The 16,638-nt window shown below is 38.5% G+C and overlaps 1 protein-coding gene across 9 annotated transcripts in view; it reads right to left on the reverse strand.

The window, feature by feature from the left end:
- lrba (LPS-responsive vesicle trafficking, beach and anchor containing) overlaps positions 1–16,638 on the reverse strand; it is a 300,517-nt gene that overhangs the window by 192,910 nt on the left and 90,969 nt on the right. For 8 of the 9 annotated variants that reach the window (XM_030140903.1, XM_030140920.1, XM_030140913.1 and 5 more), the window contains exons 24-29: positions 14,746–14,899; positions 11,961–12,141; positions 10,189–10,322; positions 9,341–9,448; positions 7,622–7,763; positions 5,735–6,089 (exon numbers count right to left, since the gene is read on the reverse strand). In XM_030140903.1, the coding sequence (XP_029996763.1) occupies positions 5,735–6,089; positions 7,622–7,763; positions 9,341–9,448; positions 10,189–10,322; positions 11,961–12,141; positions 14,746–14,899 (1,074 nt within the window). The remainder of the gene's footprint in view (positions 1–5,734; positions 6,090–7,621; positions 7,764–9,340; positions 9,449–10,188; positions 10,323–11,960; positions 12,142–14,745; positions 14,900–16,638) is intronic. The other variant, XM_030140902.1, reaches the window with a different exon arrangement.

Below are 16,638 nucleotides of genomic sequence, written 5' to 3' on the forward strand. Positions count from 1 at the left end.
AGAAAAAGTATTAAAAGAGGTGAAAGTTAGTACAGTCTGGACATGTTGAAGCTGCGGAGACATCTTCAGTGTGCCTGAAACAGTGTGTGTGTTTGTATTTATGTATTTTCATAGTCTGATTGTTGCCTTCCTTGACTTATAAAATGATCTTTTAATCTGACAAACGTGTGTAAATGATGAAGTATCAAAAAACAACTCGTCTCTCACCATTGACTGTAAAACAGAGGTCCCATGGGACTCAATCAGAAGGAGCAGGACTCCCTCTCTTAGTAAATACATATATACACAGAGTAAACTAAAGCACACAGCATACATTAAATATGTAAAAGAAAACTAAGCTGTTCACATTGTTGTAATTTTTGGGAGGTGCTTTTATATTAACCCATAAAGACCCAAAAATCCACCAGCAACCAAAATCGTCTACTGATCTAAACTGTTTAATACCTGTTGATCTACTAATCCTATCAATACATGTAAATAATTGGTGTAAAATACAGTTTGTCATCTTTTCATGTTCATCAGATATGACCCATTTGGATGTTCAGAGGCTCCATTGTGAACACGGAAACACCATCATCTTCTACAACATTAATTCACCAGTAAAACCCATGGAGTTGGATCAATGACGGTGGATGAAGACACTTGGTTTATGTTCAATTAATGATATATTTTACTGAAAAAGTCAGTTTTCTTCAGTTTTCTCTGTCTCTGATATAATAACCCTCAACTTTAATCTGAGCTTTTCTGAACATCTACATGATCGGTACATATTAAAAAAAAAAAAGTAAAAATACATGATTTCCACTGAAAAAATCCAAAATACTGAAGATAATATTATAGTAAATGATGATCACTCACTTAAGAAAAGTTAAATATGGAGAAAAAAATAGTTTGGAACTGCCACAAAGTAGCACTGGGTCTTTATGGGTTAATGATGTGTAATGTTGGACGGATTATTGGTAAAAAACTAAACCTCTGATGAAGGGTCATCAGTTCTGCTACAGGTGGATCAAAGCAGGTGAATTTGCATTAACAGCAAGTGACAGTCACTAATCTTAGGCTATAATTGAACTGTATTTATATATAAGATGCTTCTTTCTAAGCAGGACATGAACAAAACTTCCCCATCAACGCCACTCATCTGTACATCAGCGTCCACATGAATGCGAACTCTGCTGCCAGGAATGCAAACAACTGCACCATGTATATCCCAAAGTCTAACACTAACATATTCTGCTGAACCATGCCGTCTAAATCACTGGCTTGTACAATGACACTGTTTAGTTCTGGTTAGTGTCAGCAAATATTTGCAGACTGGCTGTCATAACAGGGGCATTGCTAAGAAATGGATGGGAGAAATCCAGCAGGTCTCCGCTAGTAAATAAATCAGTAGGGATACTTCACCCCCTGACCCGCCCCCAGGTTTTATCTCGGAGATCCCGGCTTTTTCATACATCGGCCTCGTAAATCCACCCTCTGGGCAAGCGGGAAGGTGCCATGTTTTGGCAGGAGACGTCAGTGTAGAATGTCAGCTGTGGTTTGTACTGGTGTCACTGGGAGATTTGCTGGTCAGTGGGAGATGCTGAACAGTGATTGAGTCAATATAACAAGATAATAAATACAGCTGAAGAATATCTACATGCTTAGTACTTCAGGGCTACAGCAGTGGTTCCCAACCTTTTTAGGCTCCTGACCCCTTTTTAACATCACAAATTTGTGGCGACCCCAGACATTCAAAACAGAGACTTTTTTTGTTTTTGCTAAAATTAATTTGTTTTTGATCATGTAATAGTTTGCTATACTATGTTGCAAATAAACACTAATTTTAAATGACATTTAGGCTATAGAATGTATATTATTATGGACAAAGGCAGAAAAGCCAGGTGTAGATTACTGCACAAAGGGAGAGTTTTACTTTCCTTGGTCAGGATATGTACAGTCAGTCCAGCTTGGATTTACAAGGTTGACAATTAATACTTAGTTTTTTGGGGGGGAGGGGGGTGTTTGTTTATTTCGATTATGCAACAAGATAAAGTAATCTTACTTAGTCCATAGAAATAAACTAGTCCTCAAAAAATAAAACAGGAAGTAATACTGAAACAACAATAACTCAAACGATGAATTATGAAAGAGCAGCAGCATCTGAAACCGACCACAATGAACATTTGAAAGATAAACAGTCCCACAGTGCTTCAGTTTCACAGTTTGTCATGTCTTTTATGTATTGTGATTATCTCTGTCAACTCACCATATATTTTTATTAGTATTTTTTTTTTAAATTTTCTTATTTATTTATTTATTTTTTTTATAAATTACTAGAAATTTCAGGTGATGCCATTTGAATTCCCAGCGACCCCATGTGGGCTCCTGACCCCAAGGTTGAGAAACACTGGACTATAGACAGCAAGCTGGTAAAGAGTAAAGAAAACAGGGTAAATATGGATTTAAAGGAAATAATGATAACAGAAATCTTAAGGTAAGGGGCAATAACATGGGGTGAAATTATATACAAGTGTTTACTTAATTAAAACATAGCGTGGCCGCACTTGAAAACCCTCGGCCTTCAGTCCACGGCAAAGTTTTTGCACATACGGACGGACAGATGGATGGGCGGGCAGACAATACCTGGTGGTGAGGACCAGGGGTAAAAAGATCATATTAAAGAATAAATTGAGTATTTCTATGTGGAGTTTGTATGTTCTTGCAATGTCTGTGTTGGTTCTCTGAGTACTCCAGCATCCTCCCACTGTCAAAACACATGCACCTCAAAAGGTCAACTCAAGGGGGCCAAACATACGGCCCACGGACTAAAACCGGCCCTCCATAGGGTTCAATCCGGCTCATGGGATGAATTTGTGAAGTCCAAAAATTAGACATAAGACAGTGGTTCTCAAACTTTTCTGGACAAATGCCTCTTTTCATGATCATGAGCCACCTGTTGCCCCCTCCCGGAAAAACGTTTGTGATGTTTGTGGGGTGGGGTTGGAGGGGGCGTGACATACCTTCTTGTGGAGGACGGGGGGGGTTCGCCATTGATACTTATACAGACTAGACATTTCGGTCTCAGCATCCCCATCTCAGCTTTCTCGTTCCAAACGCCCCCCTGGCGGTGTCCCAACACCCCCTGGGGGGCAGTACCACCCCCGTTGACAAAAACTGACATAAGACATCAAAAGGCAAGGATGTCACTAAGTCTTGACCAGTTTTGATCAAGTACATACATTTTTCAGTTCCAGATGTCTATGAATAAATGTTCTCTGTCTTTTTAGAGCCACTATGATCTGTAAATTGTACTGCACATTTGCACATGATAAACTAAGGCATAATATTGTTAAAATTGCATTTATTTTCTGGTGAAATTTCAGGGTGTTCAAGGATTTTCAGGTTATTCATATTTTTTTGATAAAAATAGTTTGTAAATGTAAATATCTTCACACTGTAATTTTACTTTTGTTGCACTAAAACAAAGGGGACATTTTGAAGTCGTCATTTTAAAGTTATTATGTTAATATTTTACGGGTCCGGCCCACCTCAAATTGAGCTAATTGAGATTCACACCTCTGGATTAACTGGTCAATCTACATCATAGATGTTAATGTGAGCGTGAATGGTTGTCTGTCTGTAAATGCCAACCCTGTGATGAAATGGAAACACATTTAGGGTGTAGCCCACCTTCACCCGTTGGTAGCTGGAATGGGCTCCAGTACCCCTGTGATGCTCTTGAGGACAATGTGGTTCGGAAAACAAATTCATAAAGAAATCGATGTGTCTAAATTTGTATTATTCTGTACTTATACTTGATAGTTTTAATGTGCATCTCCTTTCAAATTGATAATTACAGCAAAATACCATTCACTGAGAGGACTTGATTGTGTACTTAATGGTCAAAAAGTTGAGCATGGAGGGCTGGACACCTCTCAACCTCAGCGGATGCCATCTTGGCTACGCTACTAGCACAGATAGTGAGATTTTTACTTCAAATGAAATAGAGGGAAACTTATATTGTCACATTATGATGCTGAGGAAAGGACATACTAAATATGAAGCACGGTAAATAAATGGCAACAACACTGACAAAACTCATTGTAGTTTTATGCTAGCTGTGTTCCGTCTAACACAATATCTTGAAATTCATGCACTACGCAATTAAGTACCTGTTATAATCTTTGAAATATAAGTGCACTGAAAGAACTACCTAACATGGGACACATGTATATTTTAATAAATGAATTGAAATGTTAAAATATCCTCCTGAGACTCAGTAAGTAAACATTTTAGCCATTTTGCATTAAATAATTGCCTTCATTGGAAACAGCATGATGCAACAGTATTTTCTGATACATTTTTGGAAAAAAAAATCTTACATAACGTCCTTTTCAGTGGACTTTTTTTTTTAAGTAAAGCTGTGAAACTCTTGTCCGCTACAGTTGACAAAAATGCATAGCTGGGTCGCAAGAGGATATTTTATAAACTAATCATTGCTGTTTTTTTTTTTTTTTTTACTTGCAGTGACGATGCGTACATTTGCAAAGTCCGAGCCACTTTCATGTCTTCTTTAAGAGAGGTTGTTACAAAGTCTGCCGTCTTTGGTTGGGCTGTATACCTTGTATGAAGAGGCTCCCACAGGCAACAAAGCGAGCTGTTAGTCTATGTTCTCCAGCTCTCCTGACGTCTTCTGTTTCTAGAGTGCGCTGAGCGGACAGGAGCCAGTCTAATCCCCCTGATATGAGGAGCGCCCTGAGACCTGACAAAGCATTCCTCAGATAAAGACATGCGATCACAGAGATGCCTTGGAATTCCCACAGTTGGGGGTAGGCAGACGGACAGAGTGTGTGACTGTGTGTGTTTGTGAGAAAGAAATGTTTTCTTCAATACATGAGAACCTTGACTTGACATCACCCCCATAGAGGCTTCAATCTTCCCTCTCTCCCGTCTCCCTCCCACTCTTCACCATCCTCTCCCCGTCTGATGTTTCTTAAAGTCTCACTCTGAATCAGCGCTCGAAATGCAAACCAGACCAGTGACCATCCTGTCTCACCTGGGCCCGTCTGCGGCTTCAGGATCTGACTTTGCTTTTGAAGCATTACTCCAGCCTGACTGTTCACCCCCTCCGCTACCCCAGAGGCAATGCAAATTACACGGCTCTTATGGCAAAAAAGTGGGAAGCACCCCTTCAAATGGTCGACAGGAAGAGACGTGCAGCGGGAGGCATGAAATAGAAAGTTGTTAAATATCAGTGACGCGGTGAAAAGAAACAGCTTCCTGCCAGCTTTGTCTCACCATCTCTTCATACCAGACATGACTCCTGTTTTCCTTAAGACAGGTTCTTTGTAAGTCAGTTTGCTTGGCATCGGGACCTGCCTCAAAAGCTAACAGAAAGAACTCTGGGAGTAAGAGGGAAAGAGCTGAAGAATTCAAAGGGTTTTTTGTTACAGAATGTTTTTCAAGATCCACCAAAGTCTCCTCTGAGGATACGAAACTGACATGTCTTCGAAGTCTGACGTTCTGAAGTCCCTCGCAGCTACGTAGGGATAAGTGGTGCACTATGAAACTGTGACAAGAGATCACTGGAATATTCATCAGTGTGCTCCTGAAAATCTGATGAAGGCATCAGGTGTCCCATGTCAACAGGAGAGAATTTTTTCCCATAATAAAGGCACAGAAAATCAAAACGCAAAAAGATGAAAGATATACGGAAAGTAGTGGTAGTAGCTAAGGTTAAACATGTCCTCACCTATCAAATGAAACCTGTTGCTGAGAGTCTCTGGTCACATCGGCCACTCCTCCCAGAAACGCTGGTGGCAGCAGACCTGGATCCACCATGACATCATCACCTGGAGCGCTCACCAGGCTGCGCAGAATGTCCTTCACATTTTTGCCTTTGGAGTCAGCAGGTAGAGCAGGTTTAACCTCAGATGACAGCGTAGACAAGGCCTCTGAGATGGCGTCTGGGCCGTGAGCCATGCTGGAGGACAACAGGTCTGCCTCGCTCGCAGCAGTCGAGGCGTGGTCGTCGCCGATACCAGAGTCATAGCGTCGGAGAGAGACGCCATTCTCCACCTCTAGCCCACCAGAAATGGCGCCGCTATCTAAGAGGACACAAGGTATGTGTAAGATAATGACGCAAGGTTAATTACAGCGCCGGTTTTTAAATGCTGGAGTCATAACACTTCAAATTAATCATGAGATAATTAAAGCTGCACTGCTTGATAGTTTGGTGTCATTGGCAGTGTTGTATAGCAATGAAGTACGTATACGTACGTACAGTATGCTACTGTACTCAAGTATGTTTTTAGGAGAATTTGTACTTTACTATTTTTTATTCTGTTCACTTTCACTTCACTACATTTCCTAACTCAATTGCATACTTCTACTCCGCTACATTTTTAATGTACAGTATCGTTACTTGTTACAAAAAAATAAATTAAAGGAAATTTGGTGTTTTCACTGCTGAGATTACGGGTGACTGCAACAAAGCCAGGAAGTTGATTTGTCATTGGGCCTAATCGAGTAATGAGCAAGTATAAACAATGGTCCACAAACAACCTCTTGGCAATCTGTTGACGTGAGCAGCAGCATAATATTCAAAATTCTGACTGCCTTTGGTTGGTATTAACATTTACTTGTACTGTTGCTTTCATTACTTGAGTACATTTAATTGTAGATTACTTGACATACTTAAGTACAGTAAATACTACATACTTAAAGAGTTTAACTTGAGTATCATTTCAGATGGTGACTTGAACTTCTACCAAAGCCATTTTTTGGTACATGTACTTCTACTTGAGTGTGACTTTCCAGTATTTTATACATATAACTAATTTGATTGATCATTTACTTCAGCACCACACAGTATTTTTTCATATCGCATTATATATCGCAGGGTTAAAAAAAAGTTGCAATGTCAGTTTTTTCCAATATCATGCAGCCCTAACCCCACTGTTACGATGTTATTACTGAGCTGTATTGTAAAGTGCTACCAAATTTGTAAAAAAAAATTACAAAATTAAGTCCAACAAAAAGGTTGTATACACAATGTCCATGAGGTGAAACAACAGGCCTTCTTACTCACTGGGTTTCTTGTGACATAGTTCAATCAAATTAATTCTCAGTGAAGCAGGATGTTGCCTGAAGAAATCAGTTGTTGCACCTTTGTGTGTTGAACCTTTGTGACCAGCTACAACCAGGAAACTCAAACACAGATCTAATTATGTACTTCTGAGGAATCTACACCACCAGTTCTTAGAAGTTCCTCTAGTATTACCCATCAATTCGAGATAGATTTGTAGTTGTTCACAGCTGATGGTTTCTTTGTTGTTGTTTCTCAGTATTCTATGACAGAATATACAATAATTTACAATGTTAACCTTGTAAATATGTAATGAGGAGACTGAAAAATGAAAGATCATGAAATAATTTTGCTTGTGAATGTCTCTTATCCTTTCATTTAAAAAAACACATTTGATACATTTTCATTGCACCCCCAAAGAAAGTCAAGGTAGGACCACGTGTGTTCCTTGAAGATAAAAGCCAAGCGTCAAGCCATGAGCCTGTAGTGTTATTTTTAAAAGCAGATTTATATTCCATATCAAGCTTTTTTTTCCTCAGCCCAGCAGTATACCTGTGCTCCTTGCAGACTGGGATCGCTGAGGGTGTTTCTTGTCATTGCGGGGCTCCAGGATGTCGCGGTACTTTGACACCATGAGAACAGAGATGAAGTAGACCACGGCAAGAGCCAAAAACTGAGCCTGCTTACTGTCCTCCTGAAACAAACAACACACACTAAACGATCTGTAGATGTGTAAGGCAGTGATGGTTACACAGTTACATAGGGGATGAGTATGGGTTGTGCGTAGTAGTAGTTTATTCGGCCGTTAATTACTTCAAACAAACAAAAACAACATATCCACTGTTCCAGGGTTTAGGCTGAAGGTCAGACTTATTTTGCCTAACCCTATTTATAATTAACACAATGTTTCCATATGAAAACAAACAAACAAATTTTCAGTGCAATCATTGCTAAATATACAACAGAAGAGAATACATATTTAATCTAATTCAGGTAAATCACGTCCTTATCTCAACTACCAATGTTGATCCTAGTCTTTTAAACAAGTCTTTTCTTTAGTCCATCCTGAGCTCTGTATTTTTGAATAATTTGTACATCTTTTTAAAAGTTGTAATGGTTTTAGAATGTTTTAATCGATCTTCTAGGCCATTCCAAAGATTAACCCAGTGTTTTTCAACCTTGGGGTCGGGACCTCACGTGGGGTCGCCTGGCATTCAAATGGAGTCGCCTGACATTTCTAGCAATTGATCAAAATTTTAAAAAAAATTACTAATAAAAAATATATGGTAAGTTGAAAGAGACAATCCCAGTCCATAAAAGACATGACAAACCGTGAAGCTGAAACTGCAGCACTGTGGTACTGTTTATCTTTCAAATGTTCATTGTGGTCGGTTTCAGATGCTGCAGCTCTTTCATAATTCATAGTTTCAGTTCTTGTTTGTTCAGTATTCATTGTCAGCCTTGTAAATCCAAGCTGGACTCACTATACATATCCTGATCAAGGAAAATTCAATTCTCACTTTGTTCAGTAATCTACACCTGCCTTTTCTGCCTCTGTATAATAATATAATAATGATAATAATAATAATAATAATAATAATAATATACATTATATAGACTAAATGTCCTCTAAAATTAACCTGTATTTGAAACATAGTGTAGCAAACTATTACAGGATCAAAAACTAATACATTTTAGCAAAAAAGAAATGTCTCCGTTTTGAATGTCTGGGGTCACTGGAAATTTGTGATGTTAAAATGGGGTCACGAGCCAAAAAAAGGTTGGGAACCACTAGATTAACCCCTCTAACAGAAATGCATCTACTTTTTTTATTTGTTCTTGCCTTAGCTTTTTTAAAAATGTCGGTTCTTCTGAGGCTGTACTGACTTTTCCTACATTCAGACATCTCCTGGATGTAAGGAGGGAGGAGATTATTATGTGCCTTGTACATTACTACCACTGTATTAAGGTCAACAAGATCCTGTATTTTCATAAGTTAAGCTCTGTAAAAATAAAATTTGTTGGTGCATAAAAATCTGCAATAGTAATAATTCTGATTGCCTTTTTCTTAAGTAAATAGACAGGATGAATATTTGAATAGTAGTTATTTCCCCATATTTCTGCACCATAATTTAGGTATGGAAGAATGATAGAATTATATAGTCTAAGAAGTGAATATTTATCAAGTAAAGTTCTCATTTTACCAATTACAGCTATGTTTTATATGTGTATGTGTAGACAATATATGTGTGTTTTAACTGTACAACTCACAATATCTCTGAAGACAACTGCTCTGAGGCGGTTAATGTCCATGTCCTGAAGCAGCCGGTCCAGGTCTCTGACAGGAGACATTCCACCTGTCACTGCATCGACCGGACTCTGTGAGCACAAATAGAAATCAGACAATTAAGACATTAAAGCTATTATTGTCTACATGTAAAGTGCAAACCGTACATGCACTTACAGACCAATGAGGTTTATTAATCTATGTGCACTTCACACAGAGACGTGTAAGGTTTCATGGCTTAGGGATGCCATGTCTCTTGAGATCATGTCCTTAACATAATGGCTTTTCTATAGAGCCACTGCATTATAAATGAGCTTTAACACCCAGTTCAGGGAAGAACAACATGACTTTACTGGAAGTCACTGTATCAAATCAAAAGGCCAATGACAAAAGGCCTTGTCTAATGTAACACATGGCAACCAGCGTGGTAATATAATAAGATGTGAGCTAATGCAATAATACTTGGTTGTTGTTTGTGAGGAGGTCAAACAATCAGAGATTCTTCTGGGCAACTGAGGAAAGGTTAAAAAAAACAGCAAAGATGGTCTTATTTTGTAGAACTGAAGTAAAATGTTATTCTGAATTCAGGGAGGGTATCTTGCACAATTTCTGTGGATATAATAATGATTCATGACACAGGAAGGTGTGAAATTGTCAAGTTTGATACCGATTTTCCACATAATTCCAGGTAGAACTTTTACACACCACATACATGTAACACAGACAGAGTACATCACTTTTTTTTTTAAACAAAAACCAAGCCATTTTTAGACATTTTAACGCAAAGATGTTGCATATTGTAGGTTTCCCTTCGAAGATCGGGATTACTTGCCTGTGCAGACGCAGACTTGGCTGTTCCAAGCACAGTGCTGGGCATGGCTGTGTAGTTGCGTGCCGAACCCTCTGTGCCGTGGTTGAATTGAGCTTGCTGACACTCCAGACAATTCCTCACTGCCATAGCACAAACTGGAGAAGACATGGCAGAAATATAACGTGACATCATGTAAATATAGTCATTTGCAGAAAAATACTGTGTGTAATGTGCGGCAGTTATGCTGCTCCGGTATACATGTTTCGAAAAAGAAACACTTGAAGCTTTGAAAATAGGAGAAAATCTAAGGAGGGATCCATCAGGGGGGGAAAAAAAGCACAACAGAAGCAGCTGAGAGACAAAAAACAAAGGAGAAAAACCAGAGGCCACGACAAGGTCAGTGCTCTGGCCAACTCTGGCACCATCGTTCACTCTTCCCTGCTCCACCTTCTCCTCCCAAGGTCATAGTGCAAGGGTGTGCTCTTGAATCACATCCAGAGTGTGGTGCTCCCATAACAAATGACGCTACTAGGGTGTGCACATGCTGACTAGGCAGTAAGAGCTGTCCTTTATGACAAAAAAAAAAAAAATCTTTGTGGTCTGACAACTTTACGTGGGTTCAAAACTGTTCCTAACCATTTCTAATTTAATGTACTACTCCTCTGTTCGAGCCCCTCCCAACCCCCACTGTTCTGTACTTGACAACTGACAAATGTTAACTCTGAGCCATTTAGATTACGAAGGAGGGAATTATTCCGTCTGGAAATGGGCTCGCTTTTTCCATTAGGACTACTCTTTCATAGGACCATTTATAAAAAGAGAGGGCGAGGGAGGGGTTGAGACGCTAAAACCTTGTTACAGGCTTCCAAAATCAGATTAGTTGCCAGCAATGGGGAGCGCATACCTCATCAAATATTCATTTCATAACGGCTGCTTTCTAAAACTAGACCTGTAGTACAGTGGCATCACTTTCCCAAGAACAGCAACAATGGTAGCTGTATAATGTTTGAGAAAAGAAATGCTCTTAGTGTAACAAGTCTGCATTTTTTGACAGCCGTTTTATTTGCAACCTTCCATCTAAAAGCAAAAACGGATTAACAGGAGAGGCACCATTACCTAAAGAAATTATTTAAATCAATGTACAAAACATTGCACCACTTCGTCTCAGAGTGGGAGTGTATGCTGTTGATCTGTGTTTGCAGAAAAGGTGCACCACATAAAATGAATAATGTACGAATTTCAATATCTTTTATTCAGCTCAAGCGCGGCCTGGCTTTTGATGCTGTCAGAGAAAACTTTAATAGCTTGCAACAGAAGGGAGAAAAAGGCCTCGGGCTAACACTGCGGTACAGTAAAGCCAAGGCCATTATGGAGAACTCAGTATATCATGATAGCAGCCATTTTAGAGTGTTGCCATGCAGTGGGGTTATAATAACAAGATAAGAGAGTGCTGATACGAGCAGAGTGAAAGAGGCAGGGGAACGAGAGCGGTGGTGGGAGATGGAGACGAAGACGGTGGAAAAGAAAGAGAATACAGAGGAGAGGGTTGAAAAGGCTACAGGGAGCCATGACTAGGGCTAATACAAGAGAATACTGCTGGCTGATATGAGGCAGATCAATGAACAGTAGAAAACTGAAGGCACAGATGAAATGAGGAAATTCAGTCAGGGGATCCGGATGAGACAGGCTAAACTACTGAGAATGGAGGAACGAAAATAGGATAAGGAAAACAATGGGGCACTTTTATGAATAATGAGTCTATTGAAATATTAGCAGTAGATCAAGGCGTTTACCGAGGCGAAGGCACTGTCGGAGGATTCCCCCTGATGACATGTTTTTCTCGGCTTCTATCTCAGTGAAGTTCAGGGAGCTAGCGAACACGAGAACGTCCACGAGGTTGATGAGGCGCTGCAAGTAAGTGACTGAAGCCTCCACTGCCAGGCCCTGGGACGGCTCGATGTTCTCCAGTTCATGCTGACAGGAAACAAACGAGGAGTTACTCATCGAACTCACAAGACACTAGGGGTGTGTATTGGCAATAATCTGGCGATACAATACAAATCACAATGCTAGGATCACAATACAATATATAACGATATATCATGATACTGTTAAAGAGGCATTTTTTTGTTTGTTTTGTTTCCTTTTTTTTACAAGATTATTTCCTAGAAGAATTTAATTACACCAGATATATACAAAAATACTCAACACATTTTAATTTGATCAGAACAGGATCTAATGCTGTATCACCAAACTTTCCACTGCATAAACTTAACCCTTAAAATATGTTTTGCAGACATTACAATTTAAGATCCTGCTCAAATGTTCATATTCTATTAGTTCATAACTAACATCATAACATTATTTTTGTGTAATCCCAACAAAGGAACTAACATCTACCTCTCAGACAGTAAAAAGTGTTTTTAGAATGCATGAAATAACCATTATTTAATAAAACAGTGCTAAATAATTATAAATAAAATCTAAACAAAAACAAAAAAGAAAAACAAACCTCCGCTATAGCTGCATTTGAATGAATACCTAAAAATATCGATACAGTACTTTTTAATATCGAAACAGTACTGTGAAATGAAAAATTGTGATATATTGCAGAACCGATATTTTCTTACACCCCTACAAGGCACTACATAAAAACTGATGGGGTGAATAGTGGAATGTATTCAGGATAGTTTAGGATTATGTTTGCAACCTGTATGTTCGAGACGAATTTAGCTTTAATAAACTAAACTCACCAGCTTTTCATGTGAGTCCAGACTCCAAAAGTATGATTCTAGTGTATAATGTCTTCTAAAAATCATGCCTTCAGAGACTATTTTTACACGGGAGTACGACATGAAACAATAGGTGCTGTAGATGCAAAGTGTCATCACTTCATCATTTTATCCTATTAGACATTTTGTTTGTCATATATTAACCGTTCTGAGAAGAGATACGCAAATGCTCATCTATGAAAACAGCCATAATACACTGCTTTCTGTGTAGTGGTTGGATTTTCCATTATGTACTTTGCAACTTAGGTTCTTCAACACTTCTCTTCAGCGACAGCAGTCTTCAATAACAGCAACACCTGTCAGCTAATGTCCACAAACAACTACCCTCCAGCACAAGTACCCAGTAAGTACACAAGCATCTGGGTGCTTCTATGAAACTGAGTACATTTTAGTATCTGGCACTTTGCTAGCCCTTTAGACCCAATAATAAAAGAGAAATTTAGACATATTTCCCTCCAGGGTGTACCCTAATGATGACCTCAGATAAATGCAAAAAAAAAAAAAAAAAAAAAAAACTATATTCTTGTTCTGAGCCATCCCAAAATTAATGAATTTTTAATCAAATATTGGGGCCAAAAATAGGACAGGAAAAGCCACCTAGGTGTCAGTGCATTTGACCTTAAAACAGGGCTTGAAATGGTCTTATATAGCGCTTATAAATAAAGGCACTGTGTTAAATTTGATGATCCCAGTGGTTTTTCTAATCCAGACATGTGGGTTTTTCATGAATCTCAGTCTCATTCCAGGTTTTGTGTGTAAACCATCGTGTCCACTCACATTGCATGTAGAACCTGCCCATTTAAACACATAAATCGTGAATGATTTTGCAACAGCGGTCATTTTTGTGAAACACTCTACCTTGCATAATTAGTTCGATTTCCAAAATGTACCTGTGAGAGAATAAAGAGATATTCCAAAAATTGTAGCACATAATTTTCATGTCCTTTTGACCGTGTTACCTGTGGTTTTTATATTAAAAATAATGTAAAATAATATAAAAATGTGTTTTATCTGAAAAATAGCTTCTCTTATCTCAGTAAATATTTATTTTCAAAATAGATCAAATTGCTTCCAAACTTACTTCATAACATTAGTCCACATCTTGTTTGAATTTTTAGCCCCCATGTCCTGTGTTTAGGGACCAGTTTCTTAGAAGCACCCATCTATGAATCACCTTACATCGTTAATTCTAGAGTTTAAGCCAGAAAAGGGACCCTAGCTTTTGAAAGTTTGTGAAGAAATAACCTCAAGGCATTTGTGAGATATTGTGTTAATAAGAATGGATGAACAGGCAACATATAGTGTCTCGCATTATCCATAAATGCATATACATTAATGCAAGACAAGATTTAGACTTTATTTTTGATTAAATAAAGAAAACACTGTAATTTTTGCTTTTAGTCTAAATCATTACTTTAGAATTATTTGCAGTCTAAAAATGACAACTACGCTGATGGTAATTTCTATAAAAAGGCTATTAGAAAGCAGATTTTGCCTAAATATGGTTACAGACCACATACAACTGAAAGTAATTGAAATGAAGTGAAATTGGACATCGGCCTGTTTCTTCTTCGGATGGTCGAGTCATTGGCAGAAGTAAAGAATTATGTCAGACACCGTCTGAGGTCAGACAACACAAAAACAACCTAACAATGTTAGGAAGCAGCTAACTGTAACCTAATGTGATTGGGAAAGGTCAATGTGGATGGATAACTTCCCATCTGTGTATACCGAGCTTCAGACAAGCACACATAAAATCTCAACAACACACACAAAGGAGACTCACGGAGGAGGAGGTGGCGGCAGACAGCAGAGGTAAGATGCCTCCACAGGCCATGATGAGGTTGTCTACCACCTGTGAGATGAGGTGTATACTGTTGTGGACAAACACAACGTTCTCACTGCTATTCACGAAATCCAAAATTGTCTTTGTGGAGTGGCTGCAGAGCAAAAACAGAAAAAAAAGATGTCCTTCATTAACATACAACAGCCAGCAATAGCTCATAATGGTGTTAAACAGAAAAACAAGCACTAAGTAGAAATGACAGGAGGTTCCCACAGTGTTTATATATTATTCAGAACATGCCAATATTCCAGATTTACTACCGTTAACAGCACATTCTGTTCGCTCTTGCCTACTAGGGACATGTATACAGGGTATTCATAAAATACATCTCAACTGGTGTTTTTGAAATATTTTACAACACATAATTTCCTGCTCATTTACATTCAGCTCTGTATGTTTTACATCCACGAATGAAGTTTGCACAGCTGGGGTAAAGACACATAACCAAGAAAAAAAAGCCAACAATTCTCAGGAGACACACACCTACATATTACAGATATGCACAATACTTCATTTATATTACTCCTTTACTATTACAGCCTATATATTTCATTTGATATAATATTCTAACGATGACCTTTTCAAGATGGTGACAGAAGGAATGAAAGAGCAGGGCTGCATTCACATTACTTATGTTACTTATAGTATTATTTTTATAACTTGCAGTTATGGAGCGAAGTTATTCTAAGAATGAAATGGCTTCTTAGGCAAAAAGGACAATTAATTTCAAGGCTGAAGAGCTTAAGCTTAAAAAAGGCATTCTTTTGAGATGTGATAATGGTAAAAACTGTGGGACTTTGAATAAAATTGATTTGCTTTATTTGTAGTTTTGGCCATTGTGGTAGACAAAATCGATTAAGAAAATTTAAACTATTATATTTTATTGTTGACACTAGGGCATTAACAAAAAAGTATTTCTGTGGCACAAGTCGATGTTACTTTAGAGGAGTTGACAAGTCGTGTTATTCTCTCTCTCCCTTCCATCACCCGACAGCACACAAGCCTTCATTCAGCGCATGTCGATACTCTCATCTTTATACATGAAAACATGGAGCGCAAGGTAGTGATGCGCAGATCAGTGGACCCGGGTTGGGTTGGTGCGTGTCCAAAAATGTCACTTTATTTGTGGGGCGGGTCAAATAATTCCACAAAAGCAGGTTTCAAAAATTTTTTTAAAAACCCCGACCCACACATCACTAGTGCAAGACCAAAACTGAAGGAAGATGATGATTCAGAGTAAGAATTAAACCGATTGTGATCTAGAAAAACTATGGTCTGAGTAATGTCCTGTGAACCATGGAAGCATGACCAACATTGAATCATAATTTGGACAGTCTGTGTGTTTGGATAATTCTGTTCATTTATTTCATGAAGACAATACACTCTTTTCTCTAACATGCTGTACGTATTGGCTGCTGCTGTCTTAACCTTTTTCCACTTTATGTTGTTCACTTAAATTTAAAAGAAAATTCAAGGTGCTAGCCTATGTTTTCGTTAAATTTCTGAGAAGGACTGTTGTTGCATGTGTGTTAAGTTTTTTACTCTGCTCTGTACTGTACATTGTTAATGTTACAATGAACATCAATACAAGTTGCTCATTGTTGAATGACTGTGTGTCTGTGTTGTTCCTCCGCTGTCAATGTGATGACGTCATCATACAACTAGTCAACTCGACTTTGACTTTATTGACAAATAAGTTGATCTGGAAAAATCTGAAGTCACTAATGCCCTAGTGGACACCGTCATCTACTCCATTAAACATGGACTGGAGACTCAGTTTTCACAGCTGAATATTGAGGATGAATGGATGTGGGCATTTACCAAGATAGAGGG

The sequence above is a fragment of the Sphaeramia orbicularis genome, chromosome 1, assembly GCF_902148855.1.
Source record: "Sphaeramia orbicularis chromosome 1, fSphaOr1.1, whole genome shotgun sequence".
Classification (NCBI taxonomy): Eukaryota; Metazoa; Chordata; class Actinopteri; order Kurtiformes; family Apogonidae; genus Sphaeramia; species Sphaeramia orbicularis.